Below are 27,239 nucleotides of genomic sequence, written 5' to 3'. Positions count from 1 at the left end.
CCGATTCCCAAGCACACGGCGCTCACCAATTCACATTCCGAAGGGTGCCCGCACACGATCAAAATTTATTGACAATAGCAATTTGTCAAGCTATTAATATACTGTATCGACCTCACATCACGACAACCGTATTCACAAAAATTGTCCATTAGATTAGATTTACTTTCATTCCAATTGATCCGTAGTGACGAGGTCCTCCAGGATGTGGAACATGTCAGAACAACACGGTGTTACGAGTTACAGACATCAAATGCCAAATAGAAACCGAGTGCTGCCGTTAAATACGCTATGGCTTGCGAGCAACAGAAAACAGCGCAAAAGAGCAAATGGGTCCGAGAATGGTTCGAAAAAATGAGTGACTGGTAACATGTTAATTTACTGATAAATTGGAACCACGGCTCAGAAAGAGTTTACAAATTATTTTCAGACGAATCCTGCATCGTACAGCAAAGTTGTTAATGCTGATACGACATAAAACAGAGTACGCTAATGAGAGGCAATCGGTGTCGACTAGAGATTAGGAGTGACATTTCTGGCTACAGGCTGGTCTTTCGAATCCTCGAAGTTTTGTTCTGTAATGTCAGTAAACACAATTAGTAAAATTCAGTGGAAACGGCTGAAGCAGTTATCTGCCTGACAGAGATATGTTCAGGCAATTACCGTAAGTTTTACGTTTTATACGGTAATTATTTGGTGAAAGACATTTCGCATACTTCTTACAAGTGATGGCTGGTATATGGTATTGTGTATTTTTTGAAGTGTAAACAGTTTTTCTAAATTGCAGTGTAATTTCAAACTGCAGTGTAATTGTTCAAACATGCAGTGTAATTCACCAACCTGTACTATATTTTCAAAATATAAAATAAGCATGTCACAAACAAGTTTCCATTGACTGTTCTGAAGTGCTATATACCGTGATTATCCTCGCACTAGTCTATTAAAAATTGTTTTGTATTAAAAGGCTATTTGATAAATTTAATCTGAGTGTGATATGCACAAAGGCGAACTTAATCCATGAAGATCTGTCAACATCTACATGGAGTATGTGTCAGTTCGTCAATACTTGACAATATCGAAAATACGTCAACACGTGCCCTAAGACAGTCAACATATTGACTTGAGCCGCCCCCCCCCCCCCATAAGGCTGGTACCATAATGTCTAACGTCTTTGAAAACTCTTATTAAAGGCTAGAACCACGCTCTAACTTAAAAGATGCGACACCATTACCGCACTTCACAGTCTAAGATTTTATGTAAGACATTTGACGAAGTTGAGTGTAGAACTGGCCTAACAACGAGTAAGATTCAAGTTGCCAACTGTACCTGTGAGTGTTGCTATCAACATAAAAATTTCGCCACTATCCTACAGAGAATGAAGGATAGTTTACCGTTTGTTCCAAAGACGTCATTACTAAGCGCTACCTCATAAGGCAAGCACGCCGAACCGTCTCTCCTCCAAATCAAATGAAGCATTCCGCTTTTCCAAATACAATTCATCCTCACCTGCGTGGCAGTTAAACTTACGTTCTCCACAAATACTTTCCCTGTAAAGCGAAAGTTTCATGGCACACACCACCTGCTGCGAGAGAGAGAGAGAGAGAGAGAGATCAATGCTTAGTGTTGAATCAAATAAGGTATCATGAATGAAGAGAGATGGAGGACGGCAGTTGGCGAGACTTAAGTGGCATTGAGCTGGACACGTGGCCAGTAAAAACAACTGTACAAAAATACTGATGCAGTGACGCCCGAGGGAGAGAGAGCCAACGACATGCAGGAAAAATCCCAGCTAAGATCGGAATGGAAATCTTTGGAAGAGACCTACTGTTTTTACATTCTGTGATCCTAATATTTCCATGATCTACCCACAGTGTGACTAGCGCTGGGAGTCAACCTCTGCTGCAAATATCGGTGCGACAACATTATATCTCGAGGCAGTGGCATATGTCGACGAAAATAAGCAAAATGCCATCAACCCAAACTTAGCTGGCGCCCCAAACGCACACCATTAGTCACCCAAAAGCGTTTTTATAGATACATATATCGACGACATCGTTGTAAACAACTCAGAAGTGATACAATTGTTACACGATACTCCCGGTGAATCCTTGCAGTAATTATTTTTACGGCGCAATATTATAATATTCTTCGGATCCCTTTCTCACCTGGAAGGAAGCTTCTGTGTTTACTACCTTCACAAGACGAAACTGGGGCAGTTTTAGATCCGACAAATAGAGTTCTTAGAATTATTTACGTTGGTTTTCTCGAGACAGCTCACTTGAGCGGTCACCCAGTTCAGATTCTGCAACATACATGGTTGCCGATACTACACAAAGTCGAGCATTTGTCATTCGAGCAGAACAAAATTAATAAGAAGAGCTAAAAATGTATGTTTGGGAAAAAACGTAGATTTGGAAACTCGGAAAAATGTTCCCATACTTGCAAAAGCAGGGTTACTTCATCATTCGCACCTGCATATTATTGGCAATTCTGGGATTAAAACTATAATTACGCTAGGAGCATATCTATAACTGCATTTCATTAAGTTATTTAAAATTAATAAAAGTACAGTTGTCATCAACAGGAAGATTGTTTTCAACAACGGAATGCTCTACTGGGCGCAGTCTATCGATAGTAGGCAATGAAAACCACCCCATAGGAGCGTTTTGGTAAATTTTGCGGGTGGAGCAAAAACTGTTTCTTAAAAATACTATGATACAGAAAATTTCTACATGTATAACTACATAGTAGAAACCTGCTATTAACAGATAAGAGAAATCCTCTTACAAATTTCTATTTCACTATGGAGTTACTGGTTACTGGAATTACGAGTTTTCACAGAATGGAGTTACGAGGTTTTCATTGCCTATCATCGTTCTGTCGATTCCTTTGACCGACCGAGTTGTTATAGTGCGACCTACAGAACAGCATGGACTCCTAACAACGGCTTCACTTTAGTTTTTTCACTCAATTCACAATAAGATTTATTCACGACAAACAGAACGGCGTTTGGCTTGCTGATTTTAATCTTCGTAATAACAGTAACAGTGGTGAAGGAAGGAATAGAGCCTGTTAATAACAAACTTCGATCTACAATGAATCAACACGGAAACCAAACTAAAAGCCCACCAAGGAAGGCCCGTATTACTCAAAGTGACGTTTATAGGACGTAGCCAGTGTTTAAGGACGACATGGAGAAATCGCCATGTGGATTTGTGAGCTATGACTTTAATACGTGATGCACTTACAGTACTTTCACGTATTGCTTACAACAGAAAAAAACTTAATCCAATAAATAACAACAAGTCTCTACGAAATAATGTGAGACGTTTTTGATATATACTTAAAAGATTACAACGAACTTTGACACTGTAATACGTATCTATCAAGGTGAACCCACGACGATAATATTTTCGTTATATTTTTATCATAGCACGTGCAGTTCAGCACTCAAAAATCAAATACTCTCGAGAAAGACTACTTAAATTCTCAGAGACTTCACCGCACTAAAAAAAGGACAATTTTCGATGGGTCACGTGGTTCCAATGGGAAGCCCCAAAGACTGGGAATCACTCTGTTTCGAGCCTCGCTTTGGTCCTTAGTTTCCAATTCATACATCTACACCGTTTAAATACAAAATTTATCAATATATTACAATTAATACAACTTGTTCATGAGAAATGCATGTCGTCTTGTTTCCAATTATATACCATACGCAAATTTTTGGTTTTCATTGCAAATAAAAATTCTTTGTAACTAATTTATAAAGGATATCTTAACTTTTTGGAAAGTATTACTAACGAAATCTTTGGAGCAAAAATGAAAATACTCTCAATTTGAACTGTATACATCGTTTATCACTGATATGGTCCGGCACGTGCCACAGTGATCAGCACCTCAAAAACACACAAAACAACCGTCACAACTTTGAGTACACAGTACAAATGTTTCATTTTTATGGTCGCGACTTTTTGCGTTTATTTGCAATTAAAACTTGAATGCTGCGTACGATATGTAATTAGAAATAAAAAGAATTGAATTTTCAAGAAAACGTTATATGTATTTATCATATATCTAATCGAAATGAGCGAAAAAAGGAAAAAAAATAATGACCGAAGCGAGACTTGAAACAGCGATTACCCCCTCGAGCACTACCGAAGGACTCACTCGGCCCGTCGAAACTTAACTGAATTACAGACGCTCCGAGAAATTTAAAGCCCATTTCTTCGAAAATTTTTCGGGTCGCGTCGAAATACTATGGCTGACTGACTTGAGTTCTGAACTGCACGTACCATAAATATAATTACAAAAAACTGATTGCCGTGTGGTTCTCTTCAGACGACCACTATTGGACTATCGCATTTAGAAGTGAACGGAGAAGACACTAGGTGCAGCGTTCCCTGCCCGAGGCCAGACTTTCGGTCACACTGTACTCGCCGAACACGTGGCCACCAACGCCTTTCCTCGGAGCAGCTGCCCCTTGCGCGTGCAGCCTTCCCCAACCTGAAAATTGTCGCACAGGTAGCGTTGGTAGCCACAAACATGGTGGGTGCAAATTAAGGCAAGGTCTGTCGCAACCACCCTAAAAACAAAAACGTCGCCCAGCGTAACCAAACTGCTTAACAAGTGGTTTCCAGTAAACAACGTTTCTCTGGAATGCGAATGTAAAATAATGTTACGATACATTTTGGGCGACAGACTAGCAAATGGAAAAATTTCAGGGGTTCATATTAGTGATTGACCCTTACTTCTATTACTCCTCGATTACGTAACACCTTTTATTACATGCAAAGATTAGTAAGATATAGATCATCTCGCGCCAGAAAAAGTAGACGCTAGTACTAAACTAAAATCTTTTTAAATACCGCTGGCTACATTAAATGACTTCATCCAAAGACTGGACCATCAGGCAGGTTTACCGAACTGGTAGCCACTACGAGAATTCTACCACATGTTATCCTGGAATGCTACTCAAAACAAAAAGAATTCATGCGTCCCTTCTAGCCTTTACAAATATGCAGTTTTAAACCAGTGCTCCAATGCACATATCGACGAATTAAGACTACGCGTGCAACTTTATTCGAAGCTACTTAAATGTACTTACACATTTAATCGGTAGGAAGTAATATTAGTAGGATATTGAAAATCATTTCGTGTACGAAAGAATTTTTTTTTAAACTGAGCTGCAATTACTAGTTGGGTCTTTTCGCTGATACTGGAGCAACAGTGAGGGCCGTGCGCATTTGCAGCTAGTTTCTGTCTGACTCGACCGTGGAGCACAAAAGCCATGTAACGGCATTGCTGGCAGGCTCCCAGTGTGACTCACCACGGTAAACCGCACGTCACCTCCCATACGCTCACAGTCGGCTTTAAATATGCCTCGCCATTCCGTGATTCACACGCTTCTTGCGAAACTACCGCGACCCACACCAACTGTAAACACATCACATCACCACCACCACTCAATCACTTACGTTCTCTATGCTGAACTTAGTGAAAATTAATCATCGTGCTTCACAGCGTACAATTTCTACCCGCGATTAAAAGAAATAGGGACACACATTGTAGGGCACCATCACACTTTTTGTTAACAATTTTTCCCCCCACTATAATTTCAGCTGACTATTACAGTAATATTGACTGAAGATGACTACGATACAGAATACATGATGAAAATATTAGAAACATACAATACAGGCAGACTAACAATACATTATCATTCTACAGGAAATAAAGAAAATCCCGTATCACAAATGGAAATACTACGCGGCATTTCGAAAGTATAAATATCTGGAAGTAATAATTCCTGGTCAGCGTTCGAGTAAAGAAGAAATAAGATTGATGACAACACAAGCTAAACAAGCAATCAACAAGTCTAGGCAAAAGAGGTTATATGTCTCAATAACACAAATTTTTGGAGCATAATCCTATGAAAAAAAAAAAAAAAAAAAAAAGAGGTCAGATTAGGACTTCAAACTGGGCAAAGAGATTTTATAGAAAGTAGTTTTAGAGTTTCAAGGCGAGAGAAGATCCTAATAAAGAAGTCAGATAACAGCCCCCCCCCCCCCCTCAACCCACACTCCAGCCAACTTACACGAAACACGACTATGAAGTACATCAGGGACAAGGTAATGCTTGCTGTGCCACATATCACAAGTGCTATAAACAACCACTATATTACTTTTGTAGTGTCGATTGTAATTACATTCTTTACTTTGAACGTAACATACAATATGCAGTAATACAAAATTGCAACTATTATGGCACAGCACATAGTTCCACTGACACCTTCACGTTCAGACAAAGCAACTGACAACAGGTTCACTTGACCCAACGACAGCTCATCCCCCATGTTACTACATCTTCCTCCGACTGCTGCCTAGAATTATGGCTGAGAGGGAATTAATTGTGACTATGTACAAGTGTGACACATCAAACAGGTGCCATGGTAATATCAAAACACAATGTTACTGACTGAAACCTGATTCCGAAGTAGTGCCTTCTTGGCCTTAACCTGCCTACTAAAAGTTGGTCAGACTTTTGAAACTATCAGCCCATAGTTAGCAGGTGCTAGTCCATATTGTCTGGCCAAAAATGTATTTGTGGCAGTCACCAATTTCTGGTGTTGTGATGTTGAGCACATTTCACTTATTGTGTGGAAAACCATTTAACCAAATGCAGAAATTCCTGCTTGCCGAAGAGATTGCCAATTGACCCTCAAAATAAGCAAATTTAACACACTGTGGATAATTAAGCAGAAAGACCTATTTGTGTATCATTACACAATTGTAGATGACTGGACGTAGCCACGTTTATTAATTTGAAATAACCACATAGAGCTGATCGCAGGTAACATACCAGAAAGAGTCCCGGAATAATTCTCAGGAAGTGTAAGGCATCCACAATAGATGTTACTTAGGAACTCATCATCTGACCAATACTTTAACCCTAGAGTGGGCACACCTGTGAGTAAAGTGCGCCAACCACATATGAAATTGTTTTGCACCATTTCATTGTCATTTCATAATTGCGTGCCCATATCTATACCTCCAGATAACACAGTAATAAATTGTGTTGTCATAAATTCAAGTGAAGAGCAGTAATATAAAATAACCAGCAACATAGATGAGAAAAAAATATTGTATGTGCTAAAAAATGATCCAAATTACACACTAACAGCACTTGGGACAAGGAGGCAGTTTTCTACAAAATAATTCGTAATCAATAAAAGGGTTGGCTGGGATCTGATGAAACTGCCCTGGTTAATGCCTTGAGTAATCATTACTGCAGGTAACATCTGTCCATAGCACCATAATGATACAATGAAATTTTATATTGTGCTCGAGGGTTAATATTATTCGTCAGTCTAGGGTCCGTACTAAATACAATTCGTGGGAGAAATAATTATCGAAAGAAGAAATGCGCATTTCGTCACACCCTCATTAAGAGAAAGTGAAAGTGTCACAGGCATAATCATCTAACTCCAGTGACAGATGCTGTTAAGACAGGTGCTGTGTGTAACTCGCAGGTTGACTATCAAAGTCAGACTGGACGTATACGCGGACAAGAAAAAAAAAAATTCCTAGATATTTCACGGTTTCCCGGTAATTTATTGATTTATTTTTTTGAAAAATACATTTTTCTGGTGGAAATACACTACTACCAGCGTAATAATACATTTACTACCAGGGTAAAAGTACATTTTAGCGATAATGACAATATACCTTCCATCAGAGCCGTAACATGTATCACAGTCCTCTGTGAGGTGAAGATTTATACAACCGCCTAGATCCAGCAAAAAGCAATACATTTTGGAAAGAACTTTAGTGCGTGGCAACACGTACAAGTGTGTGTATATTTTGGTATTACAAAAGTATAAATACAAGTTCACCACATATGGCATAGTTATTTCCGAACAGAGAACACCAAAACATAACAAGCGTGATGCCCACGTTACGGTACGGAAACAGGGACCGTAGAAGCGCTTTAAGTTACATTTCATACACCTCTAGTCAAACGCACATGCAGTGTACAGTGATTTAAGTGAAAAATTAGAGAATTTTTCCCCCATATGAAAATAGCAAGTTGTGGAATGAAGGAAGGGGAGAGAACTGTTACAATATGTAACAAAGTGGATCAGAGTAAACATTTAGACGAGTTGAGTACATTGAAATTTTAACTGCTGCATTTAACTTATTTATGGTACACATTTCATGCATGAAACTCATGTGTAAGAAAACCTGGCAGCATTGCTGTGGCTCCCAGATCAAAAGACGAACAGCAGCAGTTGGCAAAAGAGTATATCAGAAATGCACAGCGGGCTCCGTGCTGCTGCTTTGCGTGTCTACTTCAAATGATCACATGACAGAATTTTGTAGATGTTTACGACAACACCTCATTGTTGCTGAAGCTCTATAGATGACTATTGCTTCCACCTGCAGTCATTTTCACTCTGCAGTTAAAAGCTGGTAACATGAATATTTTCACAACTCTGTTGTATAACTGGAATAAAATGATGGGTATACTGTTTAAATACACTGATTTTCCAGGATGAAATCAGCTTAAATCTTCTGCTACTACCCAAACCACTCAACTGATGTTGCTAAAGTCTCCATTATACAAGGGTTGGAACTTTAAAAGTAGTAACTATTCACTTACAGCTCATACAAAATAGATACGTGTTTCAAACTTTTATTGATCTTCGAAGTAGTCAGCAACATTGTGCATAACCCATTGCCACTGTTGTGGAAGTCTTAAGATACTCTTAGCAGTGCCAGTTCTGTTGACAGTGATCTATTTGCCTGACAAATTTGTAGCAGTTCTGAAGCGAATGCCGTGAAGTGTTTCCTTCAATTTAGAAATAGAGTTGAACTCATGAGGCTGAAGTCAAGGGGAGTGCAGTAGGTGGTATAGCACTTAGCAGCCTCGTCAGTCAAACAAATCAATAACAGGTTGCACTGTATGTGCTTGAGCACTGTCCTGCAAAATGATGGTCAGGTCCTGCACAAAGTGTTGTCACTTCTGTCTTTAAACTGGTCGTAGGTTGTGTTCCAAAAATGAACAGCACAGAGAAAGAAGTGGCGACACTTTCTGCAGGACCTGACCATCATTTTACAGGACAATGCTCAAGCACATACAGTGCAACCTGTTACTGACTTGTTTGACTGATGCGGCTGCTAAGTGCTATACCACCTACTGCACTCCCCTTGACTTAAGCCTTCCGAGTTCAACTCTATTTCTAAATTGAAGGAAACACTCCACAGCATTCGTTTCAGAACTGTTACAAATTTGTCAGGCAAATAGATCACTGTCAACAGAACTGGCACTGCTAAGAGTATCCTACGACTTCCACAACAGTGGCAATGGGTTATACACAATGTTGCTGACTACTCTGAAGGTCGGTAAAAGTTTGAAATACGCATCTATTTCGTATGAGCTGTAAGTGAGTAGTTACCACTATTAAAGTTCCAACTCTCTTGTAACTACGTTATTTAGTTTTGAAACTTTAATGGAGACTTACTCAGCTACCATAGGAAGATAAATAAATAATTACTTGCTTCTGTTTTACTGCACGATGTTTAATATACTGAACAAAATATAACACACTTACAAAGGGGTGTGCAAGGTTACAAGGCAGGGAAGAACATAAATTTTGACATCAAATTGTGTTAACTGCACATCAGAAAATTCACAACAAAGAAATAACTTTAACACGGGAACTTCCTGGAAATTTCATATCAGCGCACACTCCGCTGCAGAGTGAAACTCTCATTCTGGAAACATCCCCCAGGTTGTGGCTAAGCCATGTCTCCGCTGTATCCTTTCTTTCAGGAGTGCTAGTTCTGCAAGGTTCGCAGGAGAGCTTCTGTAAAGTTTGGAAGGTAGGAGACGAGATATTGGCAGAAGTAAAGCTGTGAGTACCGGGCGTGAGTCGTGCTTCGGTAGCTCAGATGGTAGAGCACTTGCCTGCGAAAGGCAAAGGTCCCGAGTTAGAGTCTCGGTTGGGCACACAGTTTTAATCTGCCAGGAAGTTTAAAGTTAAATATTGTTTGACAAATGTGCCACGATGCTCACAACAATCATGGAACTACGTTTGCACAGCAGAAACAGGCCGTAAATAGTTGTGACTAAATAGCCTTATTCAAACAAACCTAGTTACTCCCACCAGCCATCACATCAAGTAGAGCTTGGCGGCGGTGGGAGATATGGCACGAATTATTGTAACTTTACACATTTACCAGTTCAAATCTGCTGAATGCCCTGGTGTCATGAAACTTAACCGTGTAATATTTGTAAACACTACTGGACGGCCAGCATCCCTGCATCACCGTCAGTCATTTTTTTTCTCCACGAACACTTTTTTGTAGTGCAGTCGCAGGCTGTTGATACAAAATTGAGTGCAAATTAACATTGTGGAGAAGAAATTTGATGGGAACCACAAAAAATGTCAAACAGCAGGAAAATGTTAATTCCGGCAACGTAAAAGCGAGGTTATACAGTACTTGGTTCAAAACGACGACAAAGGTTTTCCAACAAAGTGCAACAAAAAACAACTGTTACAACTACTAAAACACACAGTGAATTCAAAAAACAAATGTGCCCACAACCAAATGTCTTATGTTTTGCTGAAAATTGAGGAGCAAAATAAATCAGAGTTAAACAACAATTTGCTCTTTCTATCAGAACCAAAAGTGACACTGTAGTTTCATTGGCAAAGAAAACCAAAGATATATTTTATAAGGTCACAGAACACGGCCCCACACAGAATGAAATGAATATTTAGTGCACTCACATTCTGAATCTTGAAAATAAGGCCATCAACAACAATCAGTAGAACAAGCTTGCTCTTGTTAACATCAAGCAATCTCATAAATCGTAAGTTTAAACAAACTAGCTAGAGTCACGCAGTGGTAAAATGCATGGCTGGACATAATTTATTATAGAAGACTCTGAATGGATCAGTCATCAATTTTTAACAGAACCTTTTGGTGTTTCTACTAAGATACCAATTACAGTTTGATGACTAACAAAAACTTCAATTTATCAATAGAAATGTTCATATTATGTTTGACATACTATATGTGACACTGTTCGATCTCCATTGGACCACACCTTGCAGCTTAAGGATGACCAATTAGCACGCTAATCTTTGGTACTACACTATGTGACACATTTTAAGAGCAGCTTTTGCCTAGCACAATGTAGGAGACCCCTACCGACCTGACGTTACAGCAATAAACCTGAGCACAGGTAATGGTAATTAGTTATGATGTCCAGATTCAGAGTGAAGGTGAAACGAGTACAGGGACAGAATGTTGGCCACACCAGTGTGCACATGGCATGCAGTGCTCAGCGACACACATCAAGGCAGTTTAGAGGGAAACAACAAGTACGATAATATCTATGGCTCTTCAATCTGTAAATCGAAAATATATTTTTTATTTATTGATTTTGAATTGCAGGGAAGCTAAGCCTGACTTTGTAAATTCAAATAAATCAAGAAATCTTATATTGTTATATTTTCAATTCCTTGAATTGACAGTACCCCAATTTAGTTTTAAATACAACCACCATTGTGCATGTGTAACTTAAAATTTCATACCTGCCTACTTTCAAAAACAGAAATCCAAAACACCCCAAATCGCAAAAATTTAATGTGTGCATGCATTGTATGGTGTTCAAACATAGCAAGAAAAGACAACACAATAGAGATTACGTATAATGTTAACACGTATAATGTAGGCTACATTTTAAGCTCACTATTTTCGAACTCTGAAGTTAGGTACTTGCACACGTTACTTGCTGATGAGTGTTCATTTGGCAACAGTTTACACGCTATACAAAAATTCTGAAGGAAAACTATTCATGTAACATGGACCTCTGCTTCTTGTTTTCAAAACAGAAACGGATCTCAGAGTTTCATTTGACATGGAGGACCTAAACCGATTGTGATTCTTCAACAAGCTGAAAACAGGCTCACACTCAGTAAAGCTGTGGGGTAGAGTCAAAACAGAAACCATTAGCCTGGATCACCTACCATCAGCTCCACAAATGCTCATCAAGTGAGCCCATTTGGTACATGTGTCTTCTCAACAGTGGCAGAGTCATCGACCTGCAGGACCATAAATTGGCTCTGGAACACGTTCATTGCATCCTCAACTGACTCACTTCTCTTCCTCAGTAGTAATGATGGAAACCTTCCTCAAAAAATTCTACAAAAGAAAATTATACACCCTGAATTTTGGAAACTACTTCAACTTTTGCAAGCTTCAGTAGTTCTTCACAGAGGGGAAACGTGTTTATGATATAATCACACGCAGAGAAGAGGTAAGGGCTGACACACAAAAAGATTTGTCTTTGTCATGCTGATTAATCGGGTATCTGCCGGTTATTCACGTCTCTCCGGCATGATATTTCAACTGTGTGACTCAGTCTCCTTCAGGTACTGTCCGATACCGATTCCAGTGTGGAACGAGTCGGGTATTTATGCCTACATTGTGCTAAGTGTTCCCTCTGTGGTCCGTGCCGCGTCTGGCACACTGTCCGTGGTGTGCGACAACCAATAGCAACGGCTGTAGCATTTTCTTCTAGCTGCGGCTGTTCCAAATGCTGTGCACGTACTTTGTTGTTATTATCTGTTGTCAATATACCAGTAGCTGAATTAAATTCTGAATCGCACCCAAGCTGTGCAACACATTTTATCTTCCGATTGTCGTCATTTGAGTCCCCCTGTGACTTAGGACATTCCGTTTAGCATGCTGTGTCGTGTTAAGTGTTCCGTCCGAAGTTCTTTTTCCTACTGTTATGCTTCATTTCTTTATTGGAGACGTATTCAATGGATTTAATATGATTTATTAACTCAGATCTTCCTCGTTAAGCGATGTTTATATTGCACGAACACATGCAACAGAATGCGAATGTTTCACCTTTCTGCGATCACATAATACACAGAAATTCAGCAGAATATGCATTCCTGAAAGACTGATGATATCATTTCTTGGTTGAACTGATCTCGAAAACACTAAATCTTTCAAAAATTCCATCACACAATTGCACGAATATCAGAACCTCAGCAAACACCGCATAAAACTAAGCAAAAACAAAGCTTTACTGCTAACACGCAGTTGAAGCACAAAGACCGTGCAGCAATAATCTGTGATGTGTGACTATCGATAGAACGTCCGATTGACTTTCGCCAGGGGTGTTTCAAATGCAAACAGTTAATCGTGAAAGCACAGCAAATTCTACGAGAAGGTATTATCAATAATATTATCGGTCGACTTTCAGTCTTATTTCCAACACTCACATCTCAGGATAGTAGCCCTTTTTTTTTTTTTTTGTTTTTTGTTTTTGTTTTTGTCTACTGACTGGTTTGATGCGGCCCGCCACGAATTCCTTTCCTGTGCTAACCTCTTCATCTCAGAGTAGCACTTGCAACCTACGTCCTCAATTATTTGCTTGACGTATTCCAATCTCTGTCTTCCTCTACAGTTTTTGCCCTCTACAGCTCCCTCTAGTACCATGGAAGTCATTCCTTCATGTCTTAGCAGATGTCCCTTCTCCTTATCAGTGTTTTCCACATATTCCTTTCCTCTCCTTTTCTGCGCAGAACCTCCTCATTCCTTACCTTATCAGTCCACCTAATTTTCAACATTCGTCTATAGCACCACATCTCAAATGCTTCGATTCTCTTCTGTTCCGGTTTTCCCATAGTCCATGTTTCACTACGATACAGTGCTGTACTCCAGACGTAAATCCTCAGAAATTTCTTCCTCAAATTAAGGCCGGTATTTGATATTAGTAGACTTCTCTTGGCCAGAAATGCCTTTTTTGCCATAGCGAGTCGGCTTTTGATGTCCTCCTTGCTCCGTCCATCATTGGTTATTTTACTGCCTAGGTAGCAGAATTCCTTAACTTTATTGACTTCGTGACCATCAATCCTGATGTTAAGTTTCTCACTGTTCTCATTTCTACTACTTCTCATTACCTTCGTCTTTCTCCGATTTACTCTCAAACCATACTGTGTACTCGCTCGTTAGACTGTTCATTCCGTTCAGCAGATCATTTAATTCTTCTTCACTTTCACTCAGGATAGCAATGTCATCAGCGAATCTTATCATTGATATCCTTTCTCCTTGTATTTTAATTCCACTCCTGAACCTTTCTTTTATTTCCATCATTGCTTCCTCGATGTACAGATTGAAGAGTAGGGGCGAAAGGCTACAGCCATGTCTTCCATGCTTCTTAATACGAGCACTTCGTTCTTGATCGTCCACTCTTATTATTCCCTCTTGGTTGTTGCACATATTTTATATGACCCGTCTCTCCCTATAGCTTACCCCCACTTTTTTCAGAATCTCGAACAGCTTGCACCATTTTATATTGTCGAACGCTTTTTCCAGGTCGACAAATCCTATGAAAGTGTCTTTCTTTAGCCTTGCGTCCATTATTAGCTGTAACGTCTGAATTGCCTCTCTCGTCCGTTTACTTTTCCTAAAGCCAAACTGATCATCACCTAGCGCATTCTCAATTTTCTTTTCCATTCTTCTGTATATTATTCTTGTAAGCAGCTTCAATGCATGAGCTGTTAAGCTGATCGCGCGATAATCCTTGCAGTTGTCAGCTCTTGCCGTCTTCGGAATTGTGTGGATGATGCTTTTCCGAAAGTCAGATGGTATGTCGCCAGACTCATATATTCTACACACCAACGTGAATAGTAGTTTTGTTGCACACTTCCCCCAATGATTTTAGAAATTCTGATGCAATGTTATCTATCCCTTCTGCCTTATTTGACCGTAAGTCCTCCAAAGCTCTTTTAAATTCCGATTCTAATACTGGATCCCCTATCTCTTCTAAATCTGTTTCTTCTTCTATCACATCAGACAAATCTTCACCCTCATAGAGGCTTTCAATGTATTATTTCCACCTATCTGCTCTCTCCTCTTCATTTAACAGTGGAATTCCCGTTGCACTCTTAATGTTACCACCATTGCTTTTAATGTCACCAAAGTTTGTTTTGACTTTCCTGTATGCTGAGTCTGTCCTTCCGACAATCATATCCTTTTCGATGTCTACACATTTTTCCTGCAGCCATTTCGTCTTAGCTTCCCTGCACTTCCTATTTATTTCATTCCTCAGCGACTTGTACTTCCGTATTCCTGATTTTCCCGGAATATGTTTGTACTTCCTCCTTTCATCAATCAACTGAAGTATTTCTTCTGTTACCCATGGTTTCTTCGTAGCTACCTTCTTTGTACCTACGTTTTCCTTCCCAACTTCTATGATGGCCCTATTTAGAGATTTCCATTCCTCCAACTGTACTACCTACTGCGGTATGCCTTATTGCTGTATCTATAGCGTTAGAGAACTTCAAACGTATCTCGTCATTCCTTAGTACTTCCGTATCCCACTTCTTTGCGTATTGATTCTTCCTGACTAATGTCTTGAACTTCAGCCTACTCTTCATCACTACTATATTGTGAACTGAGTCTATATCTGCTCCTGGGTACGCCTTACAATCCAGTATCTGATTTCGGAATCTCTGTCTGACCATGATGTAATCTAATTGAAATCTTCCCATATCTCCCGGCCTTTTCCAGAGTATACCTCCTCCTCTTGTGATTCTTGAACAGAGTATTCGCTATTACTAGCTGAAACTTGTTACAGAACTCAATTAGTCTTTCTCCTCTTTCGTTCCTTGTCCCAAGCCCATATTCTCCTGTAACCTTTTCTTCTACTCCTTCCCCTACAACGGCATTCTAGTCGCCCATGACTATTAGATTTTCGTCCCCCTTTACATACTGCATTACCCTTTCAATATCCTCATACATTTTCTCTATCTGTTCATCTTCAGCTTGCGACGTCGGCATGTATACCTGAACTATCGTTGTCGGTGTTGGTCTGCTGTCGATTCTGATTAGAACAACCCGGTCACTGAACTGTTCACAGTAACACACCCTCTGCCCTAACTTCCTATTCATAACGAATCCTACACCTGTTATACCATTTTCTGCTGCTGTTGATATTACCCGATACTCATCTGACCAGAAATCCTTGTCTTCCTCCCACTTCACTTCACTGACCCCTACTGTATCTAGATTGAGCCTTTGCATTTCCCTTTTCAGATTTTCTAGTTTCCCTACCACGTTCAAGCTTCTGACATTCCACGCCCCGACTCGTAGAACGTTATCCTTTCGTGGATTATTCAATCTTTTTCTCATGGTAACCTCCCCCTTGGCAGTCCCTTCCCGGAGATCCGAATGGGGGACTATTCCGGAATCTTTTGCCAATGGAGAGATCATCATGACACTTCTTCAATTACAGGCCACATATCCTGTGGATACACGTTACGTGTCTTTAATGCAGTGGTTTTCATTGCCTTCTTGCATCCTCATGTCGTTTATCATTGCTGATTCTTCCGCCTTTAGGGTCGATTCCCCACCCCTAGGACAAGAGAGTGCCTGAACCTCTATCCGCTCCTTCGCCCTCTTTGACAAGGCCATTGGCAGAATAATGCCATACATCCCAGAAGATAACAACATGCACTTGAAATTCCGCAACTGTTGACACTAGTAATAGTGTTTAAAAGAAATTGATTTTTTTTTTAGCAAATCAACAAAAATGAATTCATTGTTCTGGAAGGCAATGAGTGATTACCAAAGCCTGGAAAAAAAAAATTCACTTTATAGCTCACAGCCACAGAAATATGTTTTGTTTTCATTTGACGCGAGAGCTGCTAAGCCGAGAAGCAACAGCAAAATCACTAAATGTAAATACAATTCACCTGGAGATTGGTCCTAATCCCACTACAACTCAGAACTGCTCTGCACATGCGTGAATCTGGCACCTTGGGCGCATTAGAAGAAAAATTTTTCCAGGTAGTACATCACTGCTTGTTGCTACTGCTGATGGAGCCAACAGCTGCACATAAAGTAGCCCGAAGCGAGAGAAGGTACTGCCCACACGCGACTCAATTGCACATAGGCATAAGCCCGCAGGCAACTGCTGAAACGAACCTAATATATACTGTTGTGACGTCGTGTACGTCGGAAGTTGTTTGTTGTTATGAAGTACTGCATAGTCTTCCTCCTACAGCCTTTGACACATTTTGCTGATGGCAGACATTTGTGTTTGCACTGTGTTTTGTTGTTGTAAATGGTACATTTCCTTTGCAACACAAGTTTTATTTTTCCTCTTATGTTTTATTGTTGCAGTATTATTTTTGCAGTAGCGGGCTAAAGTAAAATTCTTTGTTCAAGTACCAGTTCTGACCAGTCCAAGCTACAAAACTTTAACTGAAAACTAAAACAATGAAAAATACCCGGAATTCTAAAAAATTACCAGGTTTTTCCCAGATGAAAATATTCCCTGGGTTTTCCAGATTTCCCGGTTGTCCCAGAACATATACATCCTGTTTCAGTAAATGATTTGCACGTCATCCGACAAAGCTGCATTTGGAAAGGATCTCCATAAATATGTAACTAAAATTTAAAAAAGAATAAAATAAAAAATGCACGAATAGAACAACCCATTAGTGAGCACAATTGTTTGGTAGCGTGCCACCAGTAGGCAGCAGAATGGTCTGTATAGGATAAACGTCACGTAACGCAATATACGACTGTTGTCGGATGTAGCACCTTAGAACAAAGAAATCTGCACAATTGTCAGCTAGAGAAATTACATTAGCTGGCACACCACGAAACTATTTACAAAACAAGAAGTGTGTGAACACGACGACGTACAGATGTTCTCGGAGCTCTGGTGCCACATCGACTGTGGACGGATGAACTGTCTCTATGCATGCCTCATAATGCTTCATAGGACTCAGCTGTGAAACCTACCAACTGAGGACAAAGAAACACTTATGTCCGTCTGTTGGCTGAAGTTCAAAATTTGGTATAATCACTATGTTTCCAGGCAACACAGCTTCCAGGAGATGAAAACCAAATTTCAGAAACTTTTTCACTGTCTTCTTTGCACATTAAAAGCTGAAACAGTTTTGCAGTCAAAATATTGCATACGGAACTCAGCCATTCTCATTTCCAATTTAGTCAGCCTGCTGGACGAAACTTTCAAATTGAATATTAGAGGTAGATAACTTCACACTCAGTCTCATATAAAGCCACTGCATCCACATTAGCTGATTTCCACCATCCCAAATGAGGCAGTCTGACAATGTAAGTCGTTTCAGAAATAGTTCGGCATTTACATCAAAACAAAAGTCGACTGAAGTTAACATCCGGCAACTAGATCCACACTTCAATATTGGAGTGTTTACAGGATCAACCAAAAGCAGAATTGGGGAATCAGTTTTACAAAATCCTGTTTTCGGAGCCCCACGTAAACAAAGGGAATGCAGGTGCTTTAAAAGGGCAGTTTTAAGAGATTCGCGTTTTCAACAGTAGTCGTGCCATATTCTGGCAGAGTTCAGCCCTGAAGTACCTCATTTACAGTTCTTCCAACCTATTGCACGGTAACCATTATGAATTCTTCATGTTGTAAATTATTAATTGTTTTCTGATCTCATTCTGAAATGAGCGAACAGGCTAACCCTTGCCCCTTACCGAGTTCATTTGCGACCATCACAATTACAGAAGGGATTCTCGATTCCTCCAATCGTGTGCACTTTCACAGTTTGTAATGTTCACGGTGACAAGGAAACTAAACATGTCAACATCTTTCAACACTGCGAAAATTTTTTCCCTAATGCGTGAATAGAATTATCATCTATTCTACTTCTACGCTAAGTGCCTGTTAGGTTATGAAGTGTGGCTTGCATGGCTACGAATAATAGGGCGCCACACACACACACACACACACACACACACACACACACACACACACACACACACACACACACAGTGGATTCAGCCAAAAATAAATGTTAAGTTTTCATGTCCTTTACTCATAATGTATTGAAAATTGACTGGACGTAAGTGTTAATAAATTTACATGAATTGTGTAAGTATTAACTTGAAAATGAGACCATTCACTCCCCTGGTACTGAGATTTTATCAGGTTACATTAGAAACTACTGTGAACAGGGAGTGGTCATTTATTTTGCCATAGCTTACAACCGACAAAAAGTATCCACTTCATTAGCAGGGTACTTCTCTTCGAAATTTTCGAAAATTTCTATTTCTGGCTTACAACGTTCTCTGGGATTATTGCAGTGTTCACACCAATTTCACCAGGAACTCCATTATCGAGTTACAAGCTGTTACGCGAAAAAATTTCTCCGAAACCCATTCGGTGGGGGAAAAGAAATAGTCAACATCGCAGGCAATGTGGCATACATAATTTCAATGACAGCCTAACATGCATCATGGAAATTATGAATGGGCTAGAACTTCGTATCAGGCGAGCCCATTAAAACTCTCATACAGAGTGTCACATAAATGGAGAAGGGCCTTTTTTTATTCTGGAAGGAGTATTGTATGGTCCACGGACTGCCGACTGTAAATATAAGCTTAACTACAAAAAATTGAACCCAAAGTTTTGAATGTGATTTACTCAAAATTCTACATACGATTTTGGTCAGAATCTGATGTGAACATTCTGAATCAAAAGTCTACTTTCTTCGCTCGCTTCTGTGTGAATTTTCTGGGACAAGAAAATGACATTTGCATAAAAAAATCACACTTTGTTAGAACCTACTATTTTTCAATTATCCTTTGCATGCTGATAGAAATCATACTGAAAATTCTTGCAAAATTTTTTTTGTTGCATGTCCAATGTGAGGGACAATGGAACTCCCCCTGATGGCCAATGTTCCGGCAGCAAGTGGTGCTTCCACTTGGCGCAGCAGTTACAGGGAGTATCCAAGGTGGACACAAAAATGATCTCAGTTTGCCATACCTTAATGTGACAAAACATAGCTGCCGTTACAGCTACGGCATTGTTTTACACAAGTGACGCATGTCAGTTCGTGACTTCCACTACGGCAGCCACCACTTGAATAGAAACACTAATTTCGGCACCATCACAAAGGTGGCAGTATTCGGCAGGAGAGCTACAAGCTGTAATGATGTTCGTATTAGAACGCAACTGCAAGATGCGTTTTACACAGAAATAGATGGGAGAATGCTTTGTGGCAATTCCAGTGTGCTCTCTGTCCCATCCCACACTCCCGCCATTGCCTACCCTAGTGACAGCAAGACTGGGGTGAGTGCTACGTGCTTCCGACTCTGCCCAGCACAATTTAGGTGCTCTCAAAATTCTGACTCTTTTTGACATAATACTCGCCATGTTTGCCACCTATAACACACACTTGAGTGGCTTATTAACCTCACCATACCTGCAGAAAGAATAAAACAATTTTATCAGAACTTTATAAAGATTAAATGTTTACAGCCATCACATACTTTAAGTAAAGCATCTTCAGCCATCAGTTGTACATAAGCAACTTTATTTCTCAACAGGTTTCACTTATTCCGTACATCTTCGCTGGAGGATAGACATAAAATAAAACTAAAATTATATGTAGTACACATAATTGGTAATTACTTATGTTTATTTCCTTTTTCATTACATCTTGTTACAATACATTTTGATAATAAGGATTTATTATTGGATACTACTAGAATTAAGCTAAGTGTTGTTTGGTCACCGATAAACTTCAAGTTTCGGACACCATTTCTGTTGCTGCTAACCATTTGCATGATAATAAGGTTGTTGGTATGTGATGATCCTTCTTTGCGTTTGATATTCTTTCAGTATGTCATCTTTTGTGATATTTTGACAATGTATACCTGTTTGTTATCTTCTATATAAAAACAAAGATGAGGTGACTTACCGAACAAAAGCGCTGGCAGGTCGATAGACACACAAACAAACACAAACATACACACAAAATTCAAGCTTTCGCAACAAACTGTTGACCTTGGTCTTTAAATATGTCTGCTTGTGTCTGTATGTGTGGATGGATATGTGCGTGTGTGCGAGTGTATACCTGTCCTTTTTTCCCCCTAAGGTAAGTCTTTCCGCTCCCGGGATTGGAATGACTCCTTACCCTCTCCCTTAAAACCCACTTCCTTTCGTCTTCCCCTCTCCTTCCCTCTTTCCTGATGAGGCAACAGTTTGTTGCGAAAGCTTGAATTTTGTGTGTATGTTTGTGTTTGTTTGTGTGTCTATCGACCTGCCAGCGCTTTTGTTCGGTAAGTCACCTCATCTTTGTTTTTATATATAATTTTTCCCACGTGGAATGTTTCCTTCCATTATATTGTTTGTTATCTTCTATTCGTGACACTACCTGTATGAATATCATGAAGTCAGTATCAATGTATGTACACACTTCATCATGACATTTATTTACATGCAACATATGATGGTGCCCTTTTAATGTTAATGCCATTTTGGTTTTTGACTGTTCATCTCTGAAAGTACTGTAGGTGATTTTCTCTTCATGCACACAATATTTGACTGTCTACACCATGAATATCTTCTGTCTTATTTTATTTCTAGTCCTTCAGTGATGATGCTTGTAATAAGCATTAACTGGTTGAGAAATAAAGTTGTACATGCACAGTTCAAGGCTCAAGATGCATTACTCCAAATAATTTTACCAGTTGCTGAAAATTTGTCTTAATATAAGAAACACTGCCCTGAAAACAATTTATCACACCGATGAATATATGTAGCGACTTCATATATTCATGGTAGCCTCAGGAACTTTTACTAAATGCTGTCCCTACAGAGAGACACATTGGTCACTATTTTTCAACAAACATCACAAGCCTCAGTAAACAACAGCTGAAACATTCTACCAATCTCTCAATTCCTCGGAGACAGAAATCTGCTCCTCAGCCACAGAGCCATACGAGAACCACTGTGCATAAGCCCTCGCTGTTAGAAAATCTTTCCCCTCAGATATTCTTTCAGCTTGCTGTAAGATGGAATCACACGGTGCAATATCTTGACTTCCTGACTGGCATCATTCATGTCTGTGGGGGCATTGTGTTGACAGTTTCACTACGAATGGATGCAACATTGCATTTGGTTCGTGTACAGCCACAATTTCATAGTCAATACGAGTGAAATTTAAACTTTTTGCTCAGGGAACCTTACTGTCCCGTGCATTTCAACTTTGGAAAAAATTTCCAGTTGCAGCATTATTTCAGTCTCACAGCATAATGCACCTCTTTCTTCCATACAACAGCAAAACTATGTGTGCACATCAGGAACTACTACTCACTCTACCCACACACCACTCCCGTTACGTACAGGTCTCACTGTGGGAAGATACACAGAAGTTACTTTCTGATGTCCCTACAGAACAGCAATCATCCTTATGAACTCAGCAGTATCCCCTCAGCAACAGATATGAATTGGTAATTACTTGTGGATATTCTCTCTTAATACTTTGTATACAGAACCTGCCTTAATTCGGGTTTCTTACAGTTACTGTCATGTCAGACAGACCTCAACTGTTGTGTGGATCCCCTTACTAACCTGTGGAGCCATATGTTTTTAGTATAGTGACAAGTGCTCTCCACAAGATCAGGACAAAACCGCACTTCAGTAGTGACCCAATTTTACTCACCATTTACTAAGCACCTCTCTGTAATAAAACTCGGCAACACAGAGATCGTCTGCTCCGGGTCACTACGCCGCACAAGCAAACCTTATCCCCCACACACTCCCCTATGACACACGCTCAGCACACAGAAGGGCCTTCTGAGGTAATGTGCTCCATAGTTGTCTATTCTCTAACGACAATATTTGATGCCGTAATCAGTCAGCCGAATGGCTCTAGTTCTCGCAATAACGTGTCACTCGCACGTAAGATACCCTCGAGCACCACATACTACGGCCACTCGTAGGCGTTACGTCACACACTCAGAAAGTTAGTGCTACTTGCAGTGCAGGTCATAAACATTGCCACCGTCTCTCATACTGAGACTGTAAAACGTGATAACAGTTACTTGTACTCACTCTCTATCTGCTGTGGTGCTGGTTCAGGAACTTCACCGTTCGGCCGCGAATCTTCAGTCGGCGCAGCCGCAGGGACCGGTGCAGGCGAGGACGGCGGCGGCGGTGCTGCAGTCGGGGCATGAGGAGCTGCCAGGGGCAGCACTGGAGGTGTGGGTGAGCGCGACGGAGGCCGTGGCGTCGACACGGGTGCTGTCGAGCGCGAAACTGCCGACGGCAGCTCGCCCCCTTTCGGAGCCCGCACTGCCGCAGGGGGACCGTCCCTGGTGAAATGAGCCCCGTGTGTTTTTTTTGTGTCTGCCTCTTCTGTCACTTCCAAAATTATCACCTAACATCCCCCATCACATTCAAAAAACGCTTATTGCATTACACTTTGTTACCTTTACCTCTCTTCTTGCATTATCAATGGAAATTTTACTTTGGAAGATACAACAACAAGCATATGTGTGTGTGTGTGTGTGTGTGTGTGTGTGTGTGTGTGTGGGGGGGGGGGGGTGTTTGCAAGCTGCATAGTGCAGAAAGTACCAGTTTTCAAAGTTTTTGCACTGAAAAACAACATTACTAGTCCCTTTAAGATATGTAGATAATGCATTTCATGAACACAAAATGTTTAAACATTTTCATATGTAAATAATACCCCAATGAAATCGAGCTAAGTTCAAATACCATCCTTGTCTGTGGTGCTCATTTGATGCCATGCATTGACACTTGCATGGTACTAACTAACAGCACGTAATTTAAAGTCGCTTGAAACCAAAGTCAACTGCAAAGCATACTACCAAATGGGGAGACAGCAATGTCCTTTACATTAAGTGAACTCCAGCGGAGCGCGTATTTCAGAATATAAACTCATGAATTACAGAACCCCATCTTTTGCAGGATGAGTACTATTGCAGCATCTACAACTAAAAGATATCTGTCCTGTTCCGTCCCAATATTATGTGATCCCATCTCATGCTCGGTTTAAGGCGAAGTTCCCCTTATTTTTGCAAACTACAAAATCTCTCTTACGTTACTTTGTTTGCCAAACATGTCTGATAACATTGGTGGCAGGCAAGTTAAGTAATGCAGTCACCAATTGTTCTGAATGCCACAGTGCTTCATTAGAGAGAGTTCTGTTAGGAATGATGTCATTCACTTCCGCCTACCTTTTAACTGACTCACTCAGACAGTTATAAGGCAACCTACTTTTTATTATGCATTCCGAACCATGGGACAACTTAGCATTTTTCACATCCCCAAATATTTCGAGAGGTGAAAGAAGTGATGAGTGACATAAAAATCCTACTTTTGTCTGGAGAATAAACTACAGACTTTTGAATTTGCAGTGCAGCATTTAACCACTCAGCCAGAACTTCACAAATCTTTTATTTTATTGAAATCTGAAAACACAATATGATTGATAACATTTTTAAGAAAACAAGGCCTTTGGTAGTTTCTTACAAGGTGTAAAACTATTTTTCCTCTGAATTTTCAGCTACCAATGAGATTATGAAATATCTTGTCTCTTCAGATTTGAATAAAATAACGACCCACAGATTGCTGAAAAATGTTTAAACGAAACAAGAAAGAAAAATTTTATGGTTTGCAAATATGAGCAGAATTTAATTCCAATAATTTGCATTTGTTGGGCCTGCTGTTACAGTACCCAAAAAAATGCACTTTTATTCATACTGCACATTTTAGGAATGCTGAGCTATCTCAGGTATATATTAATTGTTCACTCTAAGCACAAATCAGTGCATCAGCTGACAGCAGTAACTGTATCGCTAGAAGTCTGAAGAAAGTGTACGACTTCGGTACGATGTTCACTTGTTCCCAATCGCAATCAATATTGTGTCCAACGATTATCTACATGAACATATAAATAACTTTAAACCATCTTACACTTGATATCAAACGCAATCTTCCACTTTGCAGGTAAGTCAGTTTTCATTAAGAGATACGTTGATGCACTGAATGTAACGTCATCTGCCAGCTCCGAGTTTACAATGTCGTCTGCATAGAGAAAAGCGAAAGTGGTCATTATAAACTGAGCCCAATGACTTTTGTACATACGGCTACTTCCACTCTGCCTCCCGTCCCCAACCAAATCATCTCGCTACATTCAGCTGGAGTGGCTGTCACATAATTAGACACCCCATCACGCCCAGTCCGTGCAGTACGCCGGTACTAACAGCTGTGATTTGCCGATCTTGTAACTTTACTATTGCATGTGCGCTGTTAAAACTGTATTCCATCAGTGCCAGCTGAATGTACTGTGCTTCTGTGGAACTGTGTGTGTTCCAATGTGGTTCCAGTCTTCCGAGCAAGTGTACATTGGCATGTGTTCGGTGATGAGAGAAATGCAGGAGCAATGGCCCAGTGTAATAGTACTCCGGTCAATGTGCGTAAAGGGCAAAACGACATTTGACAACAATCTAACATTGTGTGACAGTGTAGTTAACATCTGCAAAAACCTCTAGACGTGAACACTTGTTTTGACTCTTGAAGAAAGGGACATAACCGAAAATTTGACAATTTTGAAATAATTGTTAGGGCATAGAACTGTATTTCAATACTACAATACAAGATAATATCCAACAACTGCAAAAATACCGAGAAGTTTCAGTGAAAAAATTAATTATCCTTACTCAGAAACCTCCTTTCTTCGTCTTCTTCGCTTACTCAGTTACAGATTCAGAAACAAAAATGTTTAATGTAATGCAAGGTCATTGCACTAGCAAGAACGAAGTTTTGTGTTAAATGTCCTGGAGTGTTTGCTGAGGACAAGTCTCTCGGTATACTTCAACACAACTTGCAAAAATATACTTTGCTTGACTTCAAAGGAAACATTGGCCTGAAAGTACCTACAATTACTTTTGTGTAGCATATACCAGCAATTTATGTGATAGGTGCAGTGACAAAGGGGGTAATAAGAGCTGCAAATAAATGTTTAGGTAGAATGGAGCATTCTCTGTCCCATCAAGAAGGCATCCAAGTACATGCACACTGTCACCCAAAGGGTCTCTCCTGCATAAAATGTACTCTCACATGATAATGATATTGCCAAAATTATTTTCATAACTTTATTTAAGGTTTTCTTGCTGAAAGTTTCTACGAGGTCCAGCGATACACTAATTCATCTGTGATGACATTTTTCGTTAGAAACGCACGACATTTTCACACAAGATTTTTCTTTTGGAAAGTACTCGATTATATTCTAGACTAAAAATTCAGGTGTCACATACTTCTTTTTGAAACTTTTACCAACATTTGAAATTGTCACTAACCAGCAATGGTGCAGGACAGAGGGATAACTTCGAGTTGTGTATTTCCTTGGCGGCTGGTACAGTATTGTTACTTTTATCCCCATTTTTCTGCCACCTGCCAGCTAACAGTCACCGCACACAACCAGAGATTCTCCAGTACTTTAAAATTACAGCACCACACACCATGATACTAGTGTGTAAAGGGAGGCCACACACTAGCATACCTGTGGACAGGGATGGCAGAGGCGGGGACCTCCTTGCGTGCTGGCGGCTTGCCTCCCGCCCGCGGGGGCATGGCGTCCGACGCAGTAGAAGTTGCCGAGGAAACAGGAGTTACGGTTTTAGCACCAGGTGGCGGTCCAGTGCCTACCCTGACGACAGAGGCAGACGCTTTCGGACCATCCTTTGGGGGGAATGCAGGAACATCAACCTGAAACACAAATAATAATAATAATAATAATAATAATAATAATAATAATCAGAATGTGTGAGTGCAAAATGACATACAGTAGTCTTTTGCAATTCTATTGTATGTTAATCCTCATCAAATAAATTTTATTAATTTAACGACATATTTGAGAACACAAAATATCCCAATATGAAGTACCTCATCAATGTTTGCATTTGAAATTTGTACTAACAACAATGACAAGATATCTAGCATCCACCTATTTCATCTCGTGAAGAGGGCCCATGGTCGAAACATGTAAGGAAATTTATGGAAAAATTGTTGAAGAAAAAAAATAACATAAAATTAAGTAACAATTCCTCTCTCAAACGTTTATACCATCAATAAATCAGTTAGTTTTTACTTTGTGCAAATTTAGCTAGTATATACTGATTTGGACAGTCACTATTTTAATAGATTTTTTCTGCATGCTATCGTCGACGACATGTGGAAGTTTAGAGTCTACTCGTGGATTATGCCTGGATAGCATAATGGTAAGGTGACTGCTTGCAAGTGAGAATCTGGGTTCGAGTCCTGGTCCAGCATGAATTTTCATTGTTGTCATTCTATTATAGAGTTGGCGGTCATCCATATTCGCAACTGTGAATACATTT

General features: G+C 40.0%; 1 protein-coding gene across 12 annotated transcripts in view; it reads right to left on the bottom strand.

Annotated features, from left to right (window-relative positions):
* Positions 1-27,239, bottom strand: part of LOC124720406 (eukaryotic translation initiation factor 4 gamma 1-like) — a 662,434-nt gene that overhangs the window by 120,415 nt on the left and 514,780 nt on the right. For all 12 annotated transcript variants that reach the window (XM_047245746.1, XM_047245748.1, XM_047245747.1 and 9 more), the window contains 2 exons: positions 26,402-26,607; positions 22,930-23,189 (listed from right to left, as the gene is read on the bottom strand). In XM_047245746.1, coding sequence (XP_047101702.1) covers positions 22,930-23,189; positions 26,402-26,607 — 466 coding nt within the window. The remainder of the gene's footprint in view (positions 1-22,929; positions 23,190-26,401; positions 26,608-27,239) is intronic.

This window comes from Schistocerca piceifrons, chromosome 11 (genome assembly GCF_021461385.2).
Source record: "Schistocerca piceifrons isolate TAMUIC-IGC-003096 chromosome 11, iqSchPice1.1, whole genome shotgun sequence".
Taxonomy (NCBI): Eukaryota; Metazoa; Arthropoda; class Insecta; order Orthoptera; family Acrididae; genus Schistocerca; species Schistocerca piceifrons.
This window is presented reverse-complemented; position numbering and strand designations above follow the sequence as displayed.